The sequence below is a fragment of the Lepisosteus oculatus genome, chromosome 15, assembly GCF_040954835.1.
Source record: "Lepisosteus oculatus isolate fLepOcu1 chromosome 15, fLepOcu1.hap2, whole genome shotgun sequence".
Classification (NCBI taxonomy): domain Eukaryota; kingdom Metazoa; phylum Chordata; class Actinopteri; order Semionotiformes; family Lepisosteidae; genus Lepisosteus; species Lepisosteus oculatus.
This window is the reverse complement of record NC_090710.1, coordinates 2,580,115-2,602,770: the sequence shown is the minus strand read 5'-3', so window position 1 is coordinate 2,602,770 and position 22,656 is coordinate 2,580,115. Positions and strand designations below refer to the sequence as shown.

Sequence of the window (22,656 nt, the reverse complement as noted above, 5' to 3'; positions counted from 1 at the left end):
TAGAAAGCCAATGCATGAATCACAAAAGAATGGTAACCATTTATAGATGAGATATGTTAAATACTCCACTTACTTATTGTGTATAAGGTAGCTATATTTTAAAAAATTAAATATATCACAGAATAGGTTTTTGATTATGCACAGTTTAACTGTAAGACTAACTTTTGACTGTAAGACTTCATACAGTAAGAGGTAGTTCAACCAGAAATTCTTTTACTTTCAATTCTTCACCCAGTGTGGGAGAATTTAAAAGCCCTTCACAATTCTAAAGGCCAGCTTACTCAGGCTTTTGTCAGGCTAAATGTGCTGAATGGACTCCTTTCATGTGTTACCTTTCTTAAGTTCCTATGGAGAGTTTGGAGAGATTGTCCTTAATGGTTCGCTAGTGTGAAAATAAATTGCAACTCTGCTCTGCCCTGGCTCAGAATAGTGGCTAACACAGATACAGTATAACATCTCCACAGTCCCGTAAGACCAGGTGTCTTGTGTGCCAGAACTCTATACTTTCAAGGAGGAGCCTTCACTTCTGTAACACTAAGCCCTGTTTTACCAGTCTCCTGCTTGTCTATCTTCCAGCAACGCTAGAACACTAGTTACCATTTACATAGATATGTACAGTATGTCTGGGCTGGAGTAAATAAAGTAGAGTACTGTGACAACAGCACTGTCCGCACCTGAAACTCATCGCTCATCTGGTAACTGAGTTCACAGCTCTTATAATATGCCACAGTACAAATGAAAATAAAATCTTAAAACTGCTTTGAAGGTTTAGATATTTAAGCATTACAAATAACATTTTTCAAATGTCACCATTCCTGTTTTTGCCGGACGAAGTTTGTACTAGCTTTTGTGACACGACTGTTTCACAACCCCTCAATGGCTACCCGACTTTGCTTTGCTTGTTCATACAGTACGTACAGTAAGCAAAAAAGCACTTTCCGCAAAGTTTTGTTTTTCCTCATGGCTGAAGCTCCTGGTCATGTGAAGATGTTATCTCATCAGCTTTAGTCAAAATGTTCACCCTCTATTTCACTTGTCCCCAAGGAGATGCGATAATGAGAGGAAATAAGAGTTATAAAACACTGGGGTCACGAGCTAGGATATCGTCTTGCAGACAACAGCAGGACCAAACCAGGTAAAATCAGACATTTCACTTTTTTATGTTATTCTCATTTTTAGTTTTTTTTGTGGTTCCTCATGACTATTGCCAAAGTCCACAATGTCTTAAGCATTCAAAGGAAAAGGAAAGGCAACTTCTGACCTGAAGTCATGATTAGCGCTTCCAGGAACCAACCCCAACAAATGCGAAAGAAAAATTGTATGTGCAATGAGAACTGAGAGTGCTTACAAAGACTGTCTGAAATGCCTAATTCAGCAATTTATGGCTGTAAGCACAAAATGATTTTATCTACAAATATATATCTACTTTTTATCTACAATATAATCTGTATACAGTGATTTTGATAATAATCTACACTGTGTTTGCTTGACAGGAATAGGACCAAGAAAACAGAGAATTTCTTATTTACAGGTAGGCAAAATTTTTCATGAAAGGAGGAGTCTGTGCAAAGGATGTAAAACCACAAGCATTTCAGCGAGGGGAGTAAACTGACACACACATGTGCAGACAAGACACTTTCTAGTTTGCAAACTATTCTGTGGTGTTTCGGCACATGAGAAAAAAAGTCCCCAGACCTGTCTAACTGAGCGCACGTCTCTCTCCTCACAGCAGCAGTTACTGTTCATGGAGGAGCCCCACTGGAGGCACCAGCAATGTTCCCCCCACAGAGAAGGCTGATCCTGGAGCTGCTCTTACTGCTCAGTGTGAGCTCACAGGTCCAGGGTAAGTAACCCGGTCACTGGCGTACTGAGAGGTGTCATTACCACTGAGGATGGGAACACAGTACCACATCAGTACTGGGTAATTACAGCACGGCTAGGCCTTAAACTTTAAAGATTGTTAGGGATTGTTTCAAATGTACATCTTCACAGGTATATTTGAATTAATTTGTATGGTGGTATCTGTTCCTTGACGCTGCATAAAATACTATTTGTTTCCACCGTGACATGACAGTTTGGGGAAAATTAACAATGAAATTCAAAGGCATCAACAAGCTGTTGCTCTGACACCTTAACAATTCAAGCTTTCAGACAAAGACAATGTCAACACAAATTGCGTTTCAGCTATCTTTGCTTTATGATGTAGATGTTTCTGGGTGAAAAATTTAAATATTAAGCTCTGCGTAAGATCAAATAAGGGAGAATGACTCTTCCCGACACTTGGAATCCAATGACGGTCTTTTACAAGCTTTAATATTTCTAAACCTGAAACATCTTTCTTCTTTAGGCTGACCGTAAAGAGACATTGACACATGTGATGATTTAAGTATGCTTTTAGGAAGAGACAGTTATAAATCATGGAAACTCTTCCGCGCTCAAGAACCTTTCTGTAGCATCACTTTTGTATCACTGGTATGCTCTGGAGCTGTTGTCTCTCAGAGATACAACTATTAAAAATCTGAAGCTGTTCAGGTCAGACAGGAATAGCGACGTTGTTTGAAATGTAAGAATCTTCGAGCCCCTTTCCTGTATCTGTGCAGTATTGTTTCCCATTTCTTTCCAGAATTTAAAAAAGCTTCCATTTTTGTGAAGCGATCATGCAGCATAGACATTATGAAATGCAGCTAATTTTTTTACATTTTATAAGCAAGTTCTTCACCTGAACTGTTTTCCCTAAATAGATGTGATACATAGGTTACAATTGTCATATTAATTCTGTGAATAAAAACAGCTTTGTTAAATGAAAATGCTATACATCTTCTAGCGAAAGCAAATTTAAATCCAGGCTTAAGCAGAGACTGGGGACAGTCTGATGTGCAGACAGTAATGAACATATTTAATTTGAGCTACAGAACAGCAGATAAGTAAGAGTTACAGTCCTATAATTAGTGCCTTCCAAACTTACAGTGATGAAGAATAAAATGTAAAGATCTATTACCAAAAAGTGGGTCGAACTGCATTGGCTTTGCTAAAAATAAATCATAGACAGGAAACCTGTTAACGTTAGATACCACAACGACACTTTACTGACAAGGATTGTGAAATTGCAACGTTCAGATTTTAAGAACGGAGAAATAATGTGCGACTTTAAACTTGAACTCTGGTTCAGTGGAAAGACTGGCAAATGATGGTCATGAAGGCGTAAGTCAAACACAGACTGTTCAAGAAAATTGGTTAATTTTGACTGATTCCTGTGTATAAATTTCAATGTGGTGATCAGCGCAGAGAAGGCAATTCGAAAATAAAGGTAGACGTTATTTTGGCAGAGAGCCTCTGTTGAGAGTTGCGACTCACTGGGATATATCCACATATATGAGCAATATGCGCAAGAAATTAGGGATTGAACCTTACATCATTCCTCTATCGATCACCAATGCCAAAGAAATGTCGCTAGCTCACATCCCAACTGGATACAGCCTAAGCGGGTAGGGAAAACAGCACAGCTCAGGAAAGCACAGATATTCGGACTGTATGATAACGGTTTTATCCGGTGTCCTGTCTGGGAGGTGGAGTCACGTGCTCTCTCGTCGTGTTAAGGCCTCGTAAACCAGCACGAGCTCTGTACAAGTGGGGCTCAGATATAGGCTTTACGTAAAGATCGGTACTTACAGTATTTACACAGCAACACATTTGACAACGGCAGTCAGAATGAAGCATGGTACTTTGATCAATGGTACAGCTGCAACACGTTACAGTCATAATCGCTTTTCCATAATGCTGCGCTACAGCTCTTTTAGTAAAAGCAACACAAAACACCAGATCAAACTCAAACCAGCTTTAACATTGGTATGCAACAATAAGGGTTGAGTTATGTAACTTATATTATTTTTAATAACAAAGACAAATAAACTATAATTATTTGCTAAAATCACCCCAGAACAGGAGCTTCAGCACTTCCGACTCTCTCTCTCTTTGTTCATATATTAAACATTAAAAAGCTCCACATGGTATATCTCATATCTCATCCCTTATGTAGCTCTTGACATACAGGAGGGGACACACTTCAACCCTTCTTGATTCACTAGAGTGTGAGGTGAAGTCAAGACTCATTGATGACTAGTGTTCTCTTGGCTTGGGCTGAAGCAATGACTGTCTCTTGCTGAGCCTCTATGAGCATGGTGTTATCAGTGAAACTCCTCCCCTCAAGACAAGAGATAAGATCACTTTCTTAGCCATATACAATTTCTTGCAGTAGGAATTTGTCTTTTCATATACCCCAGCTTGTTCTCCATGAGACACACAGGCAGGGAGAGAGAAGCTTGGGGTCAGAGCACAGGGGCAGCCATTTATACAGCACCCCTGGAGCAGCTGGGGTTAAGGTCCTTGCTCAGGGGACCAACGGAGTAGGATTCCTCTGCCGGCCATGGGATTTGATCCCGCAACCTTCCAGCCACAGGAGCAGATCCTTAGCCACAGCCACAGAGCACCACTCCACCCCTAAGATCATAAAAGATTGATAAGAGAGTGGGAATCTCTCAAAACGCTTAAAGGAGAGACAAAAAATCAGAATAAAGTAAGGAAAATGCCAGAAGATGGATGTTCTTCATTAATTTAGTTAGTGAATTTACAGAGCATCATGCATGTCCTGGCAGAAGAGAGATTTACTGTAACATGGTCAGAAAGACAGGCTATTGTTTTTAGATAAGCTCATGCCATTACAAGGGCAGATTTCAGTTGTATATATTGTATAGATCTTAAGATCATAAGATCAGACACAAACAAGAGGAGGCTAGTCAGGCTATGTAGCCTATTTGGTAATAAGTAGCTAATTGGTCCTAGGATCTCATCCAGCTGTTTCTTTAACAACATGTCTGGGTAGCCTGTTCCAGACTCCCACAACCCTTCATGTAAAGAGGTGCTTCCTGTTCTCAGTTGTAATTGCAGCTCCATGTGTGTCCTCTACGTCATGTCTCACTGTCCATTCAGTCCATGGGGTTGACTCTGTCAGTGCCTTTGAGGATTTTGAATTCTCATAGTCTTCTCTGTTTTAAACTAAAAAGATTTTCCTACATTTCCTTGAAAAAAAGGCCCTAAATAAACATATTTCAATAAATTTGTCAAATGAGAGTGTTTTCCAGATAATTACGTGTGTGACACCATAACCTAAAATTGTCTCCATCAGTTCCTGTTTTTGTCGTTAATAACGTATATAGTGGGGGCAGACATCACAAACAAATTGTTAATTGCAGCACGGCAGCTCTGTGGCGTCACTGAGAGGTTTTTGTTTTCGGAAAAAAGAAAAATTGGAAGGAAAAATATAATAATAATACTCAACCTTTAAAGTGAGTGGGAATATAGTTTTTGGTGTACGCTGTTTTTCAGTTTCTAGACAATGAACTTATCCTCCTTACCTGTCACACTTTTAGTCATTTTCCATATTTCTCAACTTTATTTTTTGGTGATATTGTAGTTTCTGATCTTGATGTCTTATTACTCATTAAACAGATTAGGAGTAGAAAGTGCACAATAATTTCTTATCTTGTCTAGTAATCTTGACCTTAATGAAGGTCTGTGTTGCTATTCTTATACATAGCTTGTGGATTGTTTATCAGGTTCAATTAATTATGTGTCATTCTAAGATTTGTATTTCTGTTTTATTCTGTTTGGAAATCTCTATGAGAGTTATTTTAAATAAGAGGTTGCTGTTTTTCACATCTTGTTTGTTTGATTTTAAAATGAGATCTTTTAGAAAATTAGGTCTGATCCAGGCATTTCTTAAAAGAAGCCAGGATATCGCTGGGTAGACTGTTGAATTAAATTGAATTAACCTTTATTTCCCCTGAGGGAATTTGTCTTGTAAAGAGCTTCAGAGCTTATGAACATATAACATATCCAACAATAATACAATAGTACAATACCATAATACAAAACAATATTCAACACGATCACTCAATCATAATTCTTCCAGTACCATAAGATTTAAAAAACAAATGGTTCTACTAGTATATTTTTAAATGATAACTTTTATAAATAAGAAGTGTTTGATTGCTGTCATGTTACACATACACATATGTAAAGTTTTCATAGCGAATAAAGTTAAATCCAAAGTGTGGAATTACCCCCTTAACTGGTTCACTAAACAAGGAGAAGACTCTCATAATTAATTTTAAAAAGCCATTATATAAAATGCCTAACCTTAATTCAGCTTTCTCTACCATTGAGAATAGACTAATAATAGATAGATAGATAAGACTTTATTGATCCTGTTGGGAAATTGCTGTAGGTGGTCCTGTAGGGAAATAATATAGTGTTTCAAAATTCAATACTCTCCGTTATATAACACCTATATATACAGTAGAAGTGGTATGGCGTTATTGCACAACAAAAAAAATTGATGTTTTCTGAGGTTTCCATGAAGGCAGGGATTTTTCTTTTCTGAAAACAAACAATAAACAAAAGAAAATATATTTTTTTCATGCTTGTGAACGTGCTGTATTAGTCACTACTATAAAACATATAATTTCCCGTAGAGGTAAAAAACCCAGGGGCAAAGTAGAAACCTCCCCCCCCCTAAAAAAACAGCTTATCATTCCAGGTGAGAAGGCACTTAAAGCCTACAGAGTAGGGAGTGTGGTTTTCTCCTTACGTAAGGTTTCACACCAGTGCAGAGGGGCTACACACTCTGTGCCATGTAAAGCAGTTCTGCCTCTCCCCAGAGGGAATAGTTATCAATATTCTCTGTATTTGCAGTAATCCTGTGCCCTTGCGTAGGACGTAAACGCACTTTTTTCAGCGCCCTCTTCCTTGAGAAGAGATTTCACCGAATTTCACTGAAAGTTTGTTTTTACAAGGGAACGTCAGGTGTCTGCCACCTCACCCTGAAAGTGCATTTTGCTGCCAGTCACTTCCTGTGCAATCCCTGGATTCCCCCTCCTCCGCAGAACTCGGTGCTCTCGAAAGATATGATGTGGCAGCGCGTGAGCCTCTGAATACTGTACTTTCTATGGTCTATCAGACCAGATCTCAACTTTGCACCTCTGTGCCCCATAGCTTTCTTTAAATCACGTAGTGTAAAGGGTTAACTAATCCTACTAAGTGCGAAGTTGTGCACAACATAAGAATTAAAAATTCATTTGAAATGAAAAGCAGAACACCCAGAGAAAAGTTTCCATTTGCTCTTGGAAACTAGATCTGAGGACCACTAGTATTTCTTCTTTTCTACATCGCTAAATGTCAGCCTTTTCTTTTTCCAGTTCTTGATTACTGAAAACTTTTTCAGGTAATACTAAATTCTGACAGTCCCTTCTCCCTCAGTTCCTAAAAAAAGGTTACAAATGTGAGGAGGACATGTCTCATTTTATTAGCTAATTCATACTAGGATCTCATCCAGCTGTTTCTTGAAAGACACGGTGGTGTCAGCATCAACAACATGGCTGGGTGGGCTACACCCGCAACTCTTTGTGTAAAGCACTTCTGCTGTATTGTGCTCTTTGAGCCTGTTGAAGTTTTCACAGAGGCCCATCATCAATAACAAGTAAAAGCACATAAAACAAGAAATATGTTCTCATACATTTGCATTATTTTCTCACCTTTTCTAAAGTGCTATTCTGCTCTTACATCCAACCCCATAACCATAATGTGACAGATATTTTATTAGGGTGAGATCATCACCTAGCAATTTAAGTAGAAGAACAAGGTTCAGCTGATTACGAAATGGTTTTACAATTCATACTAAATCAGACCTTTAAAGTTAAAGTGTGGGGTGGGCGGAGACGACACACCAGATGACTGATTCTCTGGAGATCCACAGATTGATGGTGGTGAGGACAGAAAACTGGCTATGTACAGTGAGAAAGCAATATTTGAACAATATCTTTCTGTCAGAAAGTGTCCTGTAATGAAAAAACAATGACCGGGCTATACTCTACAGTTGTGTTTAAGATGTTTAATACTGTCTATCAGAACATAAGACGTGTTACAAAAGAGAGGAGGCCTTTCAGCCCATGTAGCCTGTCAGATAATTGGAAGCTTCAGCAACTGAATCAAGGATCTTGAGATCTTAAGATTTCTTAAGAAAAACAGTGTTGGCTCCAACAACACGACTGGGCAACCAGTTGCAGACTCCCACAACCCTTTACGTGAAGAAGCGCCTCCTGCTCTCAGTTTAAAATGCACTTCCACAAAGTTTCCAGTTGTGTTATCCTGTTCATGTCACTTTTTCGGAAGACATTTGTCTTAGATAAACACACCCAAAGACGTGTATGTTCTAATCCACCTGTGCATTTACGGTTTGATGTAAAAGAAGTGTAAAATGGAACCTGTTAGTCTATACTCTATTTCCAATGTGTACTAAAACATGCATGAGAGTTGTGAAATGTGACAATGGGTAGTGGAAATTCTCGACTGAATAAAGAACAGCTGAACTGCTTTTTTAGCACCAATGGAAGATGGATGTCTCTAAGGCTGTTAACATCTTCTGCCCACCACTTCCTTTAGGTAAATTAGCCTCTCACAGTACCTGAGAAAACAAGTGTGGAGAACATCAGTAACACTCTCGTTTGCTCATGACATTTATTTAAGAGGGTCTCATAATATAAAGGAAAAGGGTGCACCCTATTGTAAAACAGACCACACATTTCCATGTACAAAAATGTAAAAGAGCACCTGCTGTACTACAAAAGCTCATGTGAATTGTGCAGCCTTTTGATGTGTGGATTGAATATATATTACAAGACTCGGTCACAAGGAGTTGCCCTCTCTTTTTTTCAGCCCTTTTAAAATTGATTTGAATAAGAAAAATAAGTCGAACACAGCGCATGTGTCCAAGGGTAGCGAAGCTGTATTATTGAAGATTGAAGATGCTTCTAAAACATATAGATCAACAATTTAATGATTTTCTTTACTAAAGGTTGCTTCAAAAATAGGGCAGCAACTGCAAAATCACTGTGCAGTGCTACGGACCCAGTCACATACTCTGGCCTAATTGATTGAATGAATATCTAGATAAATGTAAGTGTATTGACAATTACAAGAATGCCGCTACAGAAGAGACGAACATTTTGTACCTTGTTGGCTGCCAGACTCTTAATGCTTAAAAAAAATTAAGAAATGTATGAGGTTATTTTTATAAAGATCCTATTGAGTTATCTTCAACAATGTTTCTGTGTAGCTTGTTCCTGACATCACTCACTCTGTGTGTAAAGAAAGCACTTCCTATATTTAATCCTAAATGCACTCCTGCTTAATATCCACTTATGTTCCCTCAATATGAAAAGAAATACATTTTCTCAAGACTCAGATTCTGCTGTACATGATACTAAAATCAGTACATAGGTTCAGGAAAGCAATTGGATATTCTGCCCCAGAATAGAGCATATGCTTTATTGTCCTCATAGGTTATTTCTAAACCTAGAAAATACATTTTTACGTCTCACTAAAACTTGATATGAGTCTAGATATGCAAGTATAAGTGTTATTGTATGGAAGGCAGGCAGCACTTTTACAATCCTTCAGCTCAATCAGCTGTGTGACAGCTCAATGGCCGATTATCACCTGTTTTAAGATTTCACCTTGAATCTCTGTAGATGCTTCCAGGCATTTCAGAGTCAAACCGACTGTTTTTAAAACTCCTTCCCAAAAGGAAGCTATCAAAATATGGTGTCAAAAAAATAAAAAATGAACAACTAGAAATTTAAAATATAACACAAAGGACATTTAGAGAGAGGCTGTATATCTAAATGTCTCATTCAGAATATATAATTAAACCTTGCAGCACAGAATTAATATGCCAGTTACACACCACTCACTGCAGGCTCCAGTTTTCACTGGAACTGGAACTTTTCTATGGCTAAGATCACCTCAGCTGATTTACCGAAACCCCCGGAAAGAGAATCAGCTTGGCTCAACACATGAGTGTTATATCTTTCTTTGCTTCTAATGTAGACCAATTGCTAAGATATAACTACCGCAACTGTCAGGAACGGTTCTTTCCGGGCCCTATGCGGACGACACGATCCGAAAGGTGAAGAAACAATAGGGAAAAACATCATGCAGGAGTCGGTCAGGAGACAGGGGGGCGTGTCCATGCAGTGCTAGTGTCCGGGGGGAGTGAATCCAGGGCGAACAATTCAAGGTTAAATCCAGTGGGGGAATCCAAGACGGGAGGTTTAGTCCAAGACCAGGGGATCCATCCGTAGTTAAAACCAGAACCGGGTCGGGACCGGCGGGGCAGGGAATCAGGACCAGGAAACTAAAACCATAACGGAGCCAGATGCGGCAGGACCCCGGGCTCTCACGACGCGGAAATCAATGAGAAGCCCCGAGCAATCGCCTGCGTCTGGCTTTAAAGGTGGAACTAAAGAGGGGCTGGAATAAGGAACAGGTGTGGGGAATGGGACAGAACGAGGAAGGGCTGGAGCGCCCTTAAGAGGAGGAGTAACGATCGTAACAGCAACAAACTGACTTAATTTTAGCTATTGAATAATTTCAACTTAACAGCCACCTTGCAGTGACATATGCTCACATGCTGACTCCACTCTGACAACTATACGACACACAAATCACAACACTACAGCCTCTTTGGCTTCTCTAGCACTTCACTCTATTACAACAAGGAGGCAGAGAAGTGGTAAAACTAAGAGCAACTACCTGCAAAGAACTTGTAAAAGAGGAAAAGGAACAGAAATTTCAAAAGAACCCACCAAACAGTTCACCCCCACAATAGATGGCCAGTTTTCATACAATAGGTGGTACTTTAGATTCAAAATTTAAGATATGAGATATGTATAATGAGTATATGTAAAATGAAACACAGTTAATAATCAGTGAGTTGGAGTCAAAATAAAAACAGATAGTTCGGCATCTGCCATAGTGTGCAAATAGGCCTAGGTAGTTTCCTAGGTAAATCAAGAATAGAATCAGGAACAAGAAAATATTTGAATTGTTACAGTTCAACAATGGTACAGGAAGAAGTTCAGTGTGTAAAGGATAGCAGTGGGTTTATTACAGTTCATTATGGATGATGACAATGGAATAGCAAATGCATTGAATTAATATTTTTCACAGGTTGTCAATCTATCTATAAAGCACTTTGGGATGAAAGGTGCTTTAGGAGATGCAGTAAATCTATTAAAAAGTGAAACAAGTACGGACTAATGAGATGCCATGTGCAAGCCTAGGCTATGGCCAAGGCCTCCCCTGGAGTAAAGATTGGACACTTCTGATCTGTGTTCTGTGTGACTGGAAAGTCACTGTTAGGAAAAAGCTAATACAATTGGTCCAGTGGGTAATTCCCATTCCACAGGAGTTACTATTGGGTAACATTAGTAGCCAGAATGTAGAGTTTGGGGGCCTTGTTTAAGCTTCTGCAGTTCAGGGAGCGAGTCAGGAGTAAGAATTAGAGTTTAGACAGCACAGATGTTTTGCTCCTGTGCTTTAACATCAGCAGCCAGCCTCCAGTCCGGAGTATTTTAGAGAGGCCAATAAGAAACAAGCTAGTATCTGTGTTTGTTTTGGAGTGGATCTGATTGATTAAGGGAACCAAAATGAAATTTTTACCTTGGGGTCAGAGCACAGGGTCAGCCATTTTATACAGCAGCCCTGGACCAGTTGGGGTTAAGGGCCTTACTCAGGGACCCAATGGAGTAGGATTCCACTGCCAGCCACAGGATACAAACCAGCAATCTTCCAGACACAGGCGCAGAACCCAAGCCACTGCCCCCTTTATAATTGGACGCTGAGTGCCAAAAGAGTTAAGCCGTGTGATGCGCCAGTAGGTATCTGAGGAGACAAGGAACATAAATCTTCCTATTAAAGGGGACGTCTGGCTATTTATTAGGAGGATTAGCCAAGTTTTGTGTGTTAGGGTGTCCCTGGTTTGTTAGAAATAGAACAGAGAGGACTGACAGGAATTTGGCTTCTCTAGTGGATTACTGAAGATTAGAAGAATAGTTGTGCAGGAGGTGAAGAGGACTTTTTTTGGGACTGAACAGGTTCCTCTGCAAGGGGACCACTGGTACATCCTAGAAGCCTGGAGGGGTTGTGGAAGCCAATAACTGTGACCGACTGCTGAAACTCACTGGCTGCTCACAGTCTAACAAGATTAAATAATGCTTTGAATGTCTCTGAGTCTCCTATTATGGCCTGGGTTTTTTTTCTCGCATTTGCCACACCATGCGATCGTGAAGGGGTATGGATAAAATACAAAGATAACAAGTATAGCCTTCAACAAGGTATATTTAGCTTTCTGAAAAGCTGGCCTTTATTTTACACCAAAGCTTAATTCTCAAACTGAAAGATGTAACCATCAGAAATACATCATAATATTTGATGGTAATTGACTGTAGGTGTGCAATGCTATCTTTATACTGCAGGATTAGAAATAATAAGCATTGATGAGTGCATTTCAAATCACAATAAAAGTAAAATCTAAACAGTAACTTGTAAAACCTCCAATTTACATCACAAAATAGATAGTATGCACAGCACCATGTTCTGCGATTCAGAATGAGGCAACAAAATTCGGGAGACATGTGTGCCCCTTACAACATTGTAAACAAGCAGGCTTGTGATTACATTTGTTATAATCCAATAGAAATAGGAATTGCTTTCGATTTTGGCATGGTTTTGTTGACAAATACTACTTACTAGTTAACTCTGCATGCAGACCATGTTGGAACATTTCTGCGGCAAAATGTCAGCTGCACAACCTGTACTAATTCACTCATATAATCAAATTGCATTAATTATTATGGTGACCAAGGAGCAGGAAGGGCTACATCACATTGCAGTTCGGGAATTTGAATGCAAGAAAACAAAATTTTTGTGCTTAATTCAAAATGCGTATTTTTTTTTCTATAATGTCAATTAATGTATTTTGTTGCCGAGATTTAATAACCAGTCCTAGAACTTGTGCCTGCAGTTCCCCTTTAATTAGCAGTAACCCTACTGAATCCCAGAAGATCCTGGTAATAACCTTATTCAGATGCCACCATTACAGTAAATGGTGATTATCCATGACAGTGTTCAAGGATAATTGTTTCATTGCTACCAGCAGAAATGCCAGTTTTAACATTCTGTGAACTTGATTTGATGGTTAACTATTATCAAGTTTTCCACTGCGTTCCAGGGCTGGCTGAGTCTGAGGGACAAATCTAATTTAAGTTAAAAGTTTGTATATAGTTTTAAAATTGCATATAAGCAATAATAGCAGATTAAGATTAAAGAATAGGTTGCAAAGCTTTTAGGTTATGCATTGACCATCAATGGTAAAGAATTACAAGATTGATAGAATTTGTATGAAGAAAAAAGGAAATTGAGAAGGAAAAATAAACAATTTAAGAACTAATAGGATCGAATAAGTAATTCTTTTGAATGTTCACTTGTATATTTTGATATATTTGAACAGAAACCATTAATATTTAACAACCTAGGTTCTACTTCTTAGCCCCAAGACAAGTAATTTCTTTGCCCACGAATTGTTTAGTATCATACTCAATATTTCGAGGGAAAAATGTTTTGAATGTTTATCAGAAGAAGAGTACATTCTTATTTGTTCAATGATGTTGCTTTTCAATATTTTAATACTATTAAATTAAAAATGTTGAAGAATAAAGGGAAATGGAACATTCTCTATACAGGGCTCAGTGACTTTTTTTCCTTTTTTATAGGAAAAGAAAATGAATGTGCCTTGGAAGTTCTTGTCCCACGAAACTCTGTGTTGAATAGTCCTGCTTTGAGACGATTAACAATAAACTGTGGGCTTAAATACTGTGAGGAGAAACCTGCGGTGAGATGGTGTAAACTTCATGAGAAAACATGCAACCCTGTGAATAAGACAGACATTATTACAACTGAGTGGAAGGAGAAGGATCCCAATTCAGCCACCTATTCTCTAACCTTCTCTAAAATAACCTTTGGTGACAGTGGTCAGTATCGATGTGAAGCTGCAGCAAATGTGAGCTCTGTGTACCAAAGTACTGTGAGCCACTCCATACTTGTCTCTGTGTCAGGTGAGTAGTCACGTCTTTCCTACCTTTGCTTTCATTGTGTAGATTGAATGTCAGGGACATACAGTACAATAGTTTGAACACATGTGGAAATGCTCTCATTTTTAGAAATGATATGTTCAAATGATAAAATGTACCATTGAACTTTTAAAATGTGCATACATTCTGAAAGACTCACAAAGACTCACATAACATTAAAACTTAATCAGCAGTGACAGACAATAGCTTTGACGTGCAGTTATGATATGAAATATATTCCAAATTAAAATAAGGATATTTAATTTGACCAAATTATACTATCATGTATATTGAAAGACAGAACTGTATGATAAAATAACATAGGCTTGTTTTTTGCACATTTATTAAGTTACCACACTCAATGTACATTCTGGTAGATTCTGTCAAAATGATGAAAAATCAGGTGATGAACAAAATCAGACATAAAAAAATGCTTTCGAAGTTTGATTGACTCTTCCTTGTTATTGTCTAAACTAACCTGTAATCAATACAACTAACCTAAAATGACTATTCCACAAATTAAATGTATCAAATGCTGATATGAAATGTGTTACCAACTAGGATTTTACATTTATCTTAATAAAATTACACTGGAAATACTTTAGGCTAGACATGACATTTCATAAATGCATATGAACAGGTGAAATAACTGAAATAACAGATATTAACACTGATCAACTTTGTTAAACCATTAGTAATGATAGACATTTAAGCCATTGTAGAGGATAGGAGGTACCATACTATGCACACTGCATAATTCTCTTCTTGTTATATGGTACAAAACAATTAGAAATTTGTTAGCCCCTAATTTAAATGTGTTCTAGTACTTCACAGTGGCTAACTTATTCTGTGTATAAACATTTGTGCTATTTTCTATTATGATGAACATTTACTGTAACGCCTTCATTAAACAAGTTTTCAGAATGTATGACACTTGCCACTGTAAAGTTCCAGTGCGATCAGCATAGATGATTTTAAAAATATACAGTCCTAACATCAAACTAGTACAGAAATACTAATTACATCATTCTAATCAATGCAACTGCCTAAATAATTTAAGAAATTAGACGTAACTCTGGTCAATAAGCAGGTCAGTAGGCAGAATCACAATGCAAAGATCACAAAGATCATGTTATCATGTTATTCTGTATATTTCTTGTTACAGAGGCAGTTAAAACAGTTAATATCAGTGAAAACAACACGACAGGTAAGATGATTAAAAATACAACATTTCAAGACCAGGGAGGACCAGTTAAAATAACATCATAAATATCTCCTAGAAAAACACAAAACATCATCTCCACTCTCCAACTGCAAATTGCAATGGAAACCAATCAATATGTATGCATGCTCATAATTTGAAATGCGGATCACAATACAGGCCTAACAAGTTTGATCCAGAAGGAACTATAAGAGGAGAAATCCTTTGCAGTTTGATGGGTGTTTCAGATGTTTGTTTTCTCATATAATATCAAATAAAACATACCACCTAACTAAATCAGCTGTGATTTGATGATATTTGATTATTTCTTTAAGCTTTCCTGCAAAAAATACATCATTGTAAAATCATCAGTTAATATTAATTGGCATAAATTTATTTTATTTTTCAGGTGAAGAAATCCCACAGCAAGGGAATCCTGACTGGCTAACCTATATTTACATATGTGCTGGAGTGGTGGCTTTCATCATAATTGTGATGTTCATCTCATTTCTCTGCATCCAAGGGCAAAAATGTGAGTGACTCGTCATGCGGTATCACAGCACCTTAAAAAGCTTTCATCGTGTTGTGGATTGCTTTCTGCTCTTCTGCTCTCCATCCCCTACCACAGGTGTCCCTCAAGGCTCAGTGCTGGGAACCCTCTTGTTATGTTTCTATATCTGCTCTCTGGGTTCTCTAATCCAGGGGTTCCCAGCTCTGGTCCAGGGGAACCCCCACAACTCTTGATTTTCATCCCTTTTCATCCCTTTCCTCAAGTGAGTCTTCAGCTAACATCACTTTATTGGCCATATATAATTTCTTGAATTAGTAATTTGTCTTTACACATACCCCAACTTGCTCTCCATGAGACACACAGACAGGGAGAGAAGCTTGGGGTCAGCCATTTATACAGTGTCCCTGGAGCAGTTGGGGTAAAGGGCTTTGCTCAGGGATTCCTCTGCCAGCCGCAGGATACAAACCAGCAACCTTCCAGCCACAGGTGCAGATCCCTAGCCACAGACCCACCGCACCGCAATTAACATTGCCTCGCCTTGATGTTTTTGGTGCAAAGTGCTTTGAACATGGCAAAAGAAACTTTATCTTGGATTCAGTTTCTTTTGAGTACTTATGTTTTGCATAAGGAGCTCAGATTCTGCTATTAGGTCAATTGAGAGTTTGGTGGTATTTCAACTCTCAAGTTTGAAACCTCAGTTTGAATGAAAATCAGCTTGTGTGGGCCTCCAGGATCACAGTTGGGAGCTCTTGCAATTTTCCTCTTTCATGGAGTCTCCTACCATCTCATGATCCCTAAGCTGTCCTCATTCCTCCTGCCTTTACCATCCAATATCACCTTCTGCATCTCCTCCTGGATGACCTTGACCTCTCTAAAAATCCAGGAAGGTCTTCCCTTCCCTTCTATTGTTAACTTACCTTCCCCCTCTGCCCTCCAATGGATTTCTTCAGTCCACACCTGCTCTCTCAAATGCACGTTACCCAGCCCGGAACATCTGCTGCTGAGACAATCAATATTGAATGGCCAGTCCATTACTGCAATTCTGTGTTAGTCACAGTGAGGTGACCCCTCAAACAAGAACTATTCCTGCCTCATGTATACGCTTCCTAGCAATATAATGGGGTGCTAGGCCCCCTCTACTAAACCACAGGTTCTGTTCATCTCCCAGAATTACCAATGCACACACTGACCAGCAACAAGCATTAGTATCGTATACAGTAAGTGCCCTTTTTATTTTCTAAGTACAATATTCACTATTACTCCAAGCACACAAAGAGAACAGCATTTGCAGCAACAAAAGGTGCTTCCAAGGGTCAAAAGATTTCCTGAGGGTCAGCTGTCCTTTTAGGTGATGAGGAGAGGGAGTTAGAAAGTCTTGATGATACAGAGAAGACCAGCAATGCAGAGAAGAGGGATGCCACACAGTCTAATTTCCTCAGTCTCCGTTTTAGCTATGACAGGAGTTCTTCTGTAGGCTGCACTACGTTCCCCTTGGTTTGGTATCGATTCACCAGACCAGTTTCTTTGCTCCTTGCCTCCAAGTATTAAATGTCTCTGTGCAGTATCTTCATTCCACTGCCAATGGCTCGCTTGGTCTGCAGTTCCTGCATTAGAAAACTTGAAGTTGCAAACTTTGAGGGGGGCAAACATTAACACAACACTGGCCATCAACACAACCCAATTAATCACAGCCTGTTCCTTTTTTCAACGGCCCTCATTCTGCGACATTAGTGTTGACTAGAGATTGTTGGTCTGGTAGGTCAGCAGTGTTCCTAACTCATTCTGATTTCTGTTTTGTTCAGCAGCACCACAATCTGCAGCACCAGTCCAGACAAAACAGGTAAGAGTCTTACCAGCAGTACTGCACAGCTACAAAAATAAACATGACAAAATGCAGCATTTTTCAGTGCTTAATAAAAATCATACTCGTGTTATCAGCACATTGGTGATGTACAGACTGTTTTATTTAAAACACAACTTTCATATTTAAAAATGCTTTGAACAAACACACAAAGGAGCAGGCAAACACCCATATCTAATCATTTGGTCCTGTGTGTCATGGGAGACCTGATACAGATGTCTGGTGTTTATAACCCAAACCGAAAAGTTCTGTGGAAATCTCAGAATATATTCCTCATAACATTGCTGTCTTGGATATTTTTCCTCACTTTGTTTTCTTGTGCACGTCTGGCCAGACGACAGTCACTCAGAATTGTTTTCCTCTGTCGTGTTGTCAGCACATCGCACCAAAGCCATCTGGACAAGGCAGTGCTCCTCCCGGTCTCCCTGACCGGCCTAGGAGTGTGCGTTCCCAAACCGCAGGTCCTGCCAGCGAGACGAACACCACGTACGATAACGACGGTGTCCGGAGAAAATCCAGGTCCAAGAGGACAGCTCCCAACGGTGTTTCACCCACAAAACAAAAAGTCCCTTCCCACGTTGCAGTAATGGTGGATCATTCTGACGTCTATGACAATGTAGAGCGCGGAGAAGAGGAAGTGTACCCCATTGTGTACGCAGCCTTGAACCACAACAGCGACAAAATTGCTGCGCGCTCCTCAGAGCCCCTGGAGGACACAGAGTATGCAGCCATCCGCGTCTAAGGTCCTGTAGAGGTGGTACGTTTACTGGCCATTAACCATTGCTCAATCAAAAGTTCAATATGATGTTAATTTAAACAAATCTCGGGATTATGTGCGTTTCAAACAGGTGTTTACCACTGATATCTAATGTAATGGTGCTACTGCAAACAATGCCAGCATGGTGACGTCACCGCCCTTCCCTCTGACTAGCAGGGACCTCAGCCGGTGGGCTGAGGGGAGATCTGCCTTTAGCTCAGCTGGCTGGTTCCCTGTCGAGTGATGCTGGAGGTCCAGGTTTGAGCCCCATTAGTGGAGGGTCAACCTGAGGCTGGAGTGGCGAAGGCACATACGCATGTGAACCCGGAAGTGCTACAATATGAACAGGTAACGGGTTTATTCCATGCTGAAAAGATAAGAAAGGAAACACAACGTTTCAGCTGTGAAGCCTTCTTCAGGTGTTAGGTAAACCTGTTACCTGTTCCTTTGCAGTCTATGCATGCTGACGTGGGTACCTACATGATGTATTGCATTACAACCTCTTACCAACTTATACACAGAGCACAATGACTATTTTCAGAAGACTGTGTCCCCCTTTTGTTATTCCTGAAATGTCACACAGATGTCCAGAACAATATTCATGGTCTGCTGTCCTGGATTCTCACATTATTTCTGCAGCATTCACAGTGTCTTGGGATTCTCTATGGCTGTTCTAAGTGTCCTAGTGATAGCAGGAAGAGGGTGGACACTCTCCTGCCTTGTTTTCAACAAATGTCTTGTTGTAAGAGTGTTTAGTTCATTTCATACAGTCATTAACTTTTCTTCCATTCTTAGATGCAAAGACACTATATTTATGAATGAAGTTCGATGTTTAAGGTTCCACAAGGTGATTGACAAATTCTTTGAGCAGGGTTGTGAGGAGGAAAAATATTTTCTCAAGGAGGTCAGGGTGCACACATTGAGTTCTTGAACTTGCAGGAGAGGAGGGGTGGCGGGATGGTGGTCTTTATTCGTACACATACAGCATCAACTGAGGGAAGAGGGCCTGAGTTTTGTTGCATAATGTGAGGTGAACCAAAGTTAAATGTCTTGAACTTCAAAAGGAGTGGGGACAGGCTGTCAAACAACCACTGACCAGAGCTGAGAAAGGACGGGGTTTGCACATGCTTGAAGAAGAGCCAATTCTGTAACTCCTTTGCTATCTATAGATGAACTATTTTCTCCTTACAAACTTCAGAATACCACAGCACACCTTTCAATGTTTTAACCCAACTGAGATTTTCACAGTCCATGATTGTATATACAGTATATATTGTATTATTTTTTCTGTTTTAATGCTATTTAAATTAATGTTTATTTAATTCCTGCATCACCCTATGCCACAGCATTTGTATGTCAAAGGCATAACAGTGTAATAGCTTATGAATGAGTAAAAAGTAAGAAAAACTCAGTTTTTGAAAAATTGCAGGCATTTTTATACATTGTAAAATTGAATTTTAAGGGTATAAATGAGCTAGTTTTGTATTCTGGAGGTGACACTTATCACAAAGGTATTGTATTCGAAAAACCCAAAACATTGTGACATCACTGTTACCTATAATTTTCCACTTTAGAAATTTAGAACATGAAAGAACTTAAGTTAGTTTGCAAATGAGACACCATTTGGCCCATTCATATACTAGATATTAAGTAACTATTTGTTCTGTGGATCCCAGCCTTGGCTAAATAGCTTGTCTCATACTCCCATAACCCTTTGAGTAAAGTAGTGCCTCCAGAATGTTCATGTACATCTGAATGTTCCATCTAGTGCTTTCTATTAGTACAGACAGAGAGAAGCTTTCTTTTACTTTTTAACTTTATTCCATCAGTGAGATATTTACATCAGTAATCCTAACTTTTCATTTCAGGTTTGACATATATTGTTCCTTAACCAGAAAATCAATAGACAAATTATGAAGAGGAATGCTTGAAATAACAACATTTCTGATGTTTCTCAAACAGTTTAGTAACGTTTTTGTCCACTGATTCAAATAATTATTGTATATCATTTTGTGTCTTTAAAATCTAAAACCTTTATATAAATAGTGTATGTCTAGTTATCTTAAAAACACATGACAGAATTACAGTAACTCTTGATTTTCCCTCTCTGGTGCATATGTTTTTATGAGAATTCTCTCTGGTCTTTGATACTGGAATAAAGCACTAAGACGTTGGAGAATGTAATGTTTTAACCCCTCATGAAACTAATGGGAAATTCCAAACATTTGTATTTTTCATATAATCAAAAGATTTTCCCCCACCGGCTCAAATTTCTTCTCCTGTTTCACAGATGGAGGTGGGAGGCCCCTCACTTCCAGTAATGTCTGATAAGAAACTGAAACAAGTCGACAAAATACCACAACACCTTAACAATGTATGGTTAACTTTCGGTTAAAAGTGGTCTCTTAAATCTGATTGTGAGAGTCAGATTACTCTATCTCACCGAAAAACTCTAATGTTTAATGTTTAATGTTTCAATTTCAGAGTGCATGAATATTGTTTTTATATTGTGTTTTAAAGGTTGAAGTTTTGTGCAATTTGTAGATGTCGAGATTTATGTAATTAATATTGTTGGTATTTAAATAGCTTACAAGTTCAATCTGTTTTTAATACTTTTTCTGACAGGGTTAAAGTCAGAATAATGTAGATTTGTACAGTACTCCCTTTGTAAGTTGTGAACAAAGCAGATATTATCAGGGTAGTTCAACTGGCACAAATATAAAAAGGCTTTGACAGGAAGCCCTGTTTATTTTCACAAGGGTCACAACAAGGATCAATGATGTCATCTAGAGCAAATGCTAATATTTCTCCCATGAGCATTTGTGTCCATTCCTTCGCAAGCCTTTAGTTACTGATTAATAAATACACATTGATGGACAACTTGAAACAGTCACAGGCTGGGGTAAAGCACAACTGTAACAGACTGTGAGTGGCTCTCACTGCCAAGCCATCCTGCCTATAGATGTAACATCCTGCTGTATGCTAGCTGAGTTTAAATCCAATCAATTATGTAGGACAATTATGTCATGGCTATGGCTGTTGTATTTGCTGTTGTACATACTTCCATTGTACTGTTCTTCAATGCTCTAGCAGAGAATGCAGTTTCAGTATCCTTAGAAATGGGAGATTTACTCTGAAAACTAATTTGAATGTATTGGAACTAAAGAAATGGCTTTAAGGGAAATACTTGAAGTTTCCTGTGATTTTATTTTATTTCGTTTTATTTATGAATCTTTTGCACATTTGTCATGGCTCTATAATGTTTTATGAATACCACAAGCTGTGACTTAATTTAATTCCACCTGTATAAAATTACATTTAACTGAAATGGTCAAGAGAGGTCCTGTGAAATATTTCTCAATTGACTAGATCCCTTTAATGTTGTACTGTTGCACAATCCCCCTCGTTTGGAGGCTCAGATATGGAGATTATTGTCTGTAATGGTTAAAATGCCACAAACTTTGCTCAGACTTGGAGATACAGCTGCCCTCTGTGTCACCGGTCTGAGAACAATGTAATATAACAGACTTTCCACCGCTGCTTTTTTTTATAAGAGTTGGTTGTTGTATTAAAAAAGTGTTGTGCATATTGTAAAATATTTGCTTAAACAATGAAAATGTTTAGCTTTAAATAGTTCTGCTATTTAATCAAATAAACACTTTTCTCACACGTTGCAAAGTATTTTTTTAACTTTAATTGAAAATATTTTGCAGAGATGTCAGGGGGGAGTGAACTGGAAGTTCTGAGTCAGATAAACATGGTAATGCAGGTCACGGCTAATGCATCTCCTTGCAGCCTGTATAGAATAGATCCAGCCATGCAAGTCACAATATTCTGTACTGTACGTCTTTCTTCCTGTGCAAATAAAAAAAAAATCCAGCATCATGTTCACATCATGTTTTTGGAACAAGTGAATCTTTTTCTGAACGCAATTTAACAAACCCACTCAAAATACTTTGTCAGCTTCCAAAAACTCAAAGGAAGTGTGATCCTTTAAATTGTGGGTGTATAGATTTGTTTAAGGCAAGCTAATGTTCGGCACTACAGCATAGGTAAGGTATTTTCTTTACAAAATCCATGATATCGTGCATTTTTATGAGAAATCTCAATGAAAATGCACTCTAAAATTTGCTCAATTTGTACTCCAAACTTAAAACTGTAACTTATTTTCTTCTTTGCTGAAGAAATTGAAGCTGCAAGTCAGTTTTACAGTTCAGGATTAATGTGTGATTGTGTCTTTCTCACTCTGCAGAGAAAAATACCAGCAAATGTCAAATGTATATAAACAATTATATATGTGCT

General features: G+C 38.6%; 1 protein-coding gene across 3 annotated transcripts; it reads left to right on the top strand.

Moving 5' to 3' along the window:
• Window positions 1-1,631: 1,631 nt before the first annotated feature.
• LOC107079404 (B- and T-lymphocyte attenuator-like) lies at window positions 1,632-22,023 on the top strand. Of its 3 annotated transcripts, none has more exons than XM_015363344.2 (6): window positions 1,632-1,843; window positions 13,668-14,009; window positions 15,190-15,231; window positions 15,635-15,757; window positions 17,542-17,576; window positions 17,974-22,023. In XM_015363344.2, exons 1-6 carry the CDS (start codon window positions 1,774-1,776, stop codon window positions 18,337-18,339), a joined length of 978 nt encoding a protein of 325 aa, XP_015218830.2. In that variant the 5' UTR covers window positions 1,632-1,773; the 3' UTR covers window positions 18,340-22,023. The 3 variants fall into 3 exon arrangements, with proteins under 3 accessions (XP_015218830.2, XP_015218828.2, XP_015218831.2); XM_015363342.2 differs by having other exon boundaries at window positions 17,539-17,576; XM_015363345.2 differs by lacking the exon at window positions 15,190-15,231 and having other exon boundaries at window positions 17,539-17,576.
• The last annotated feature ends 633 nt before the right edge of the window (window positions 22,024-22,656 follow it).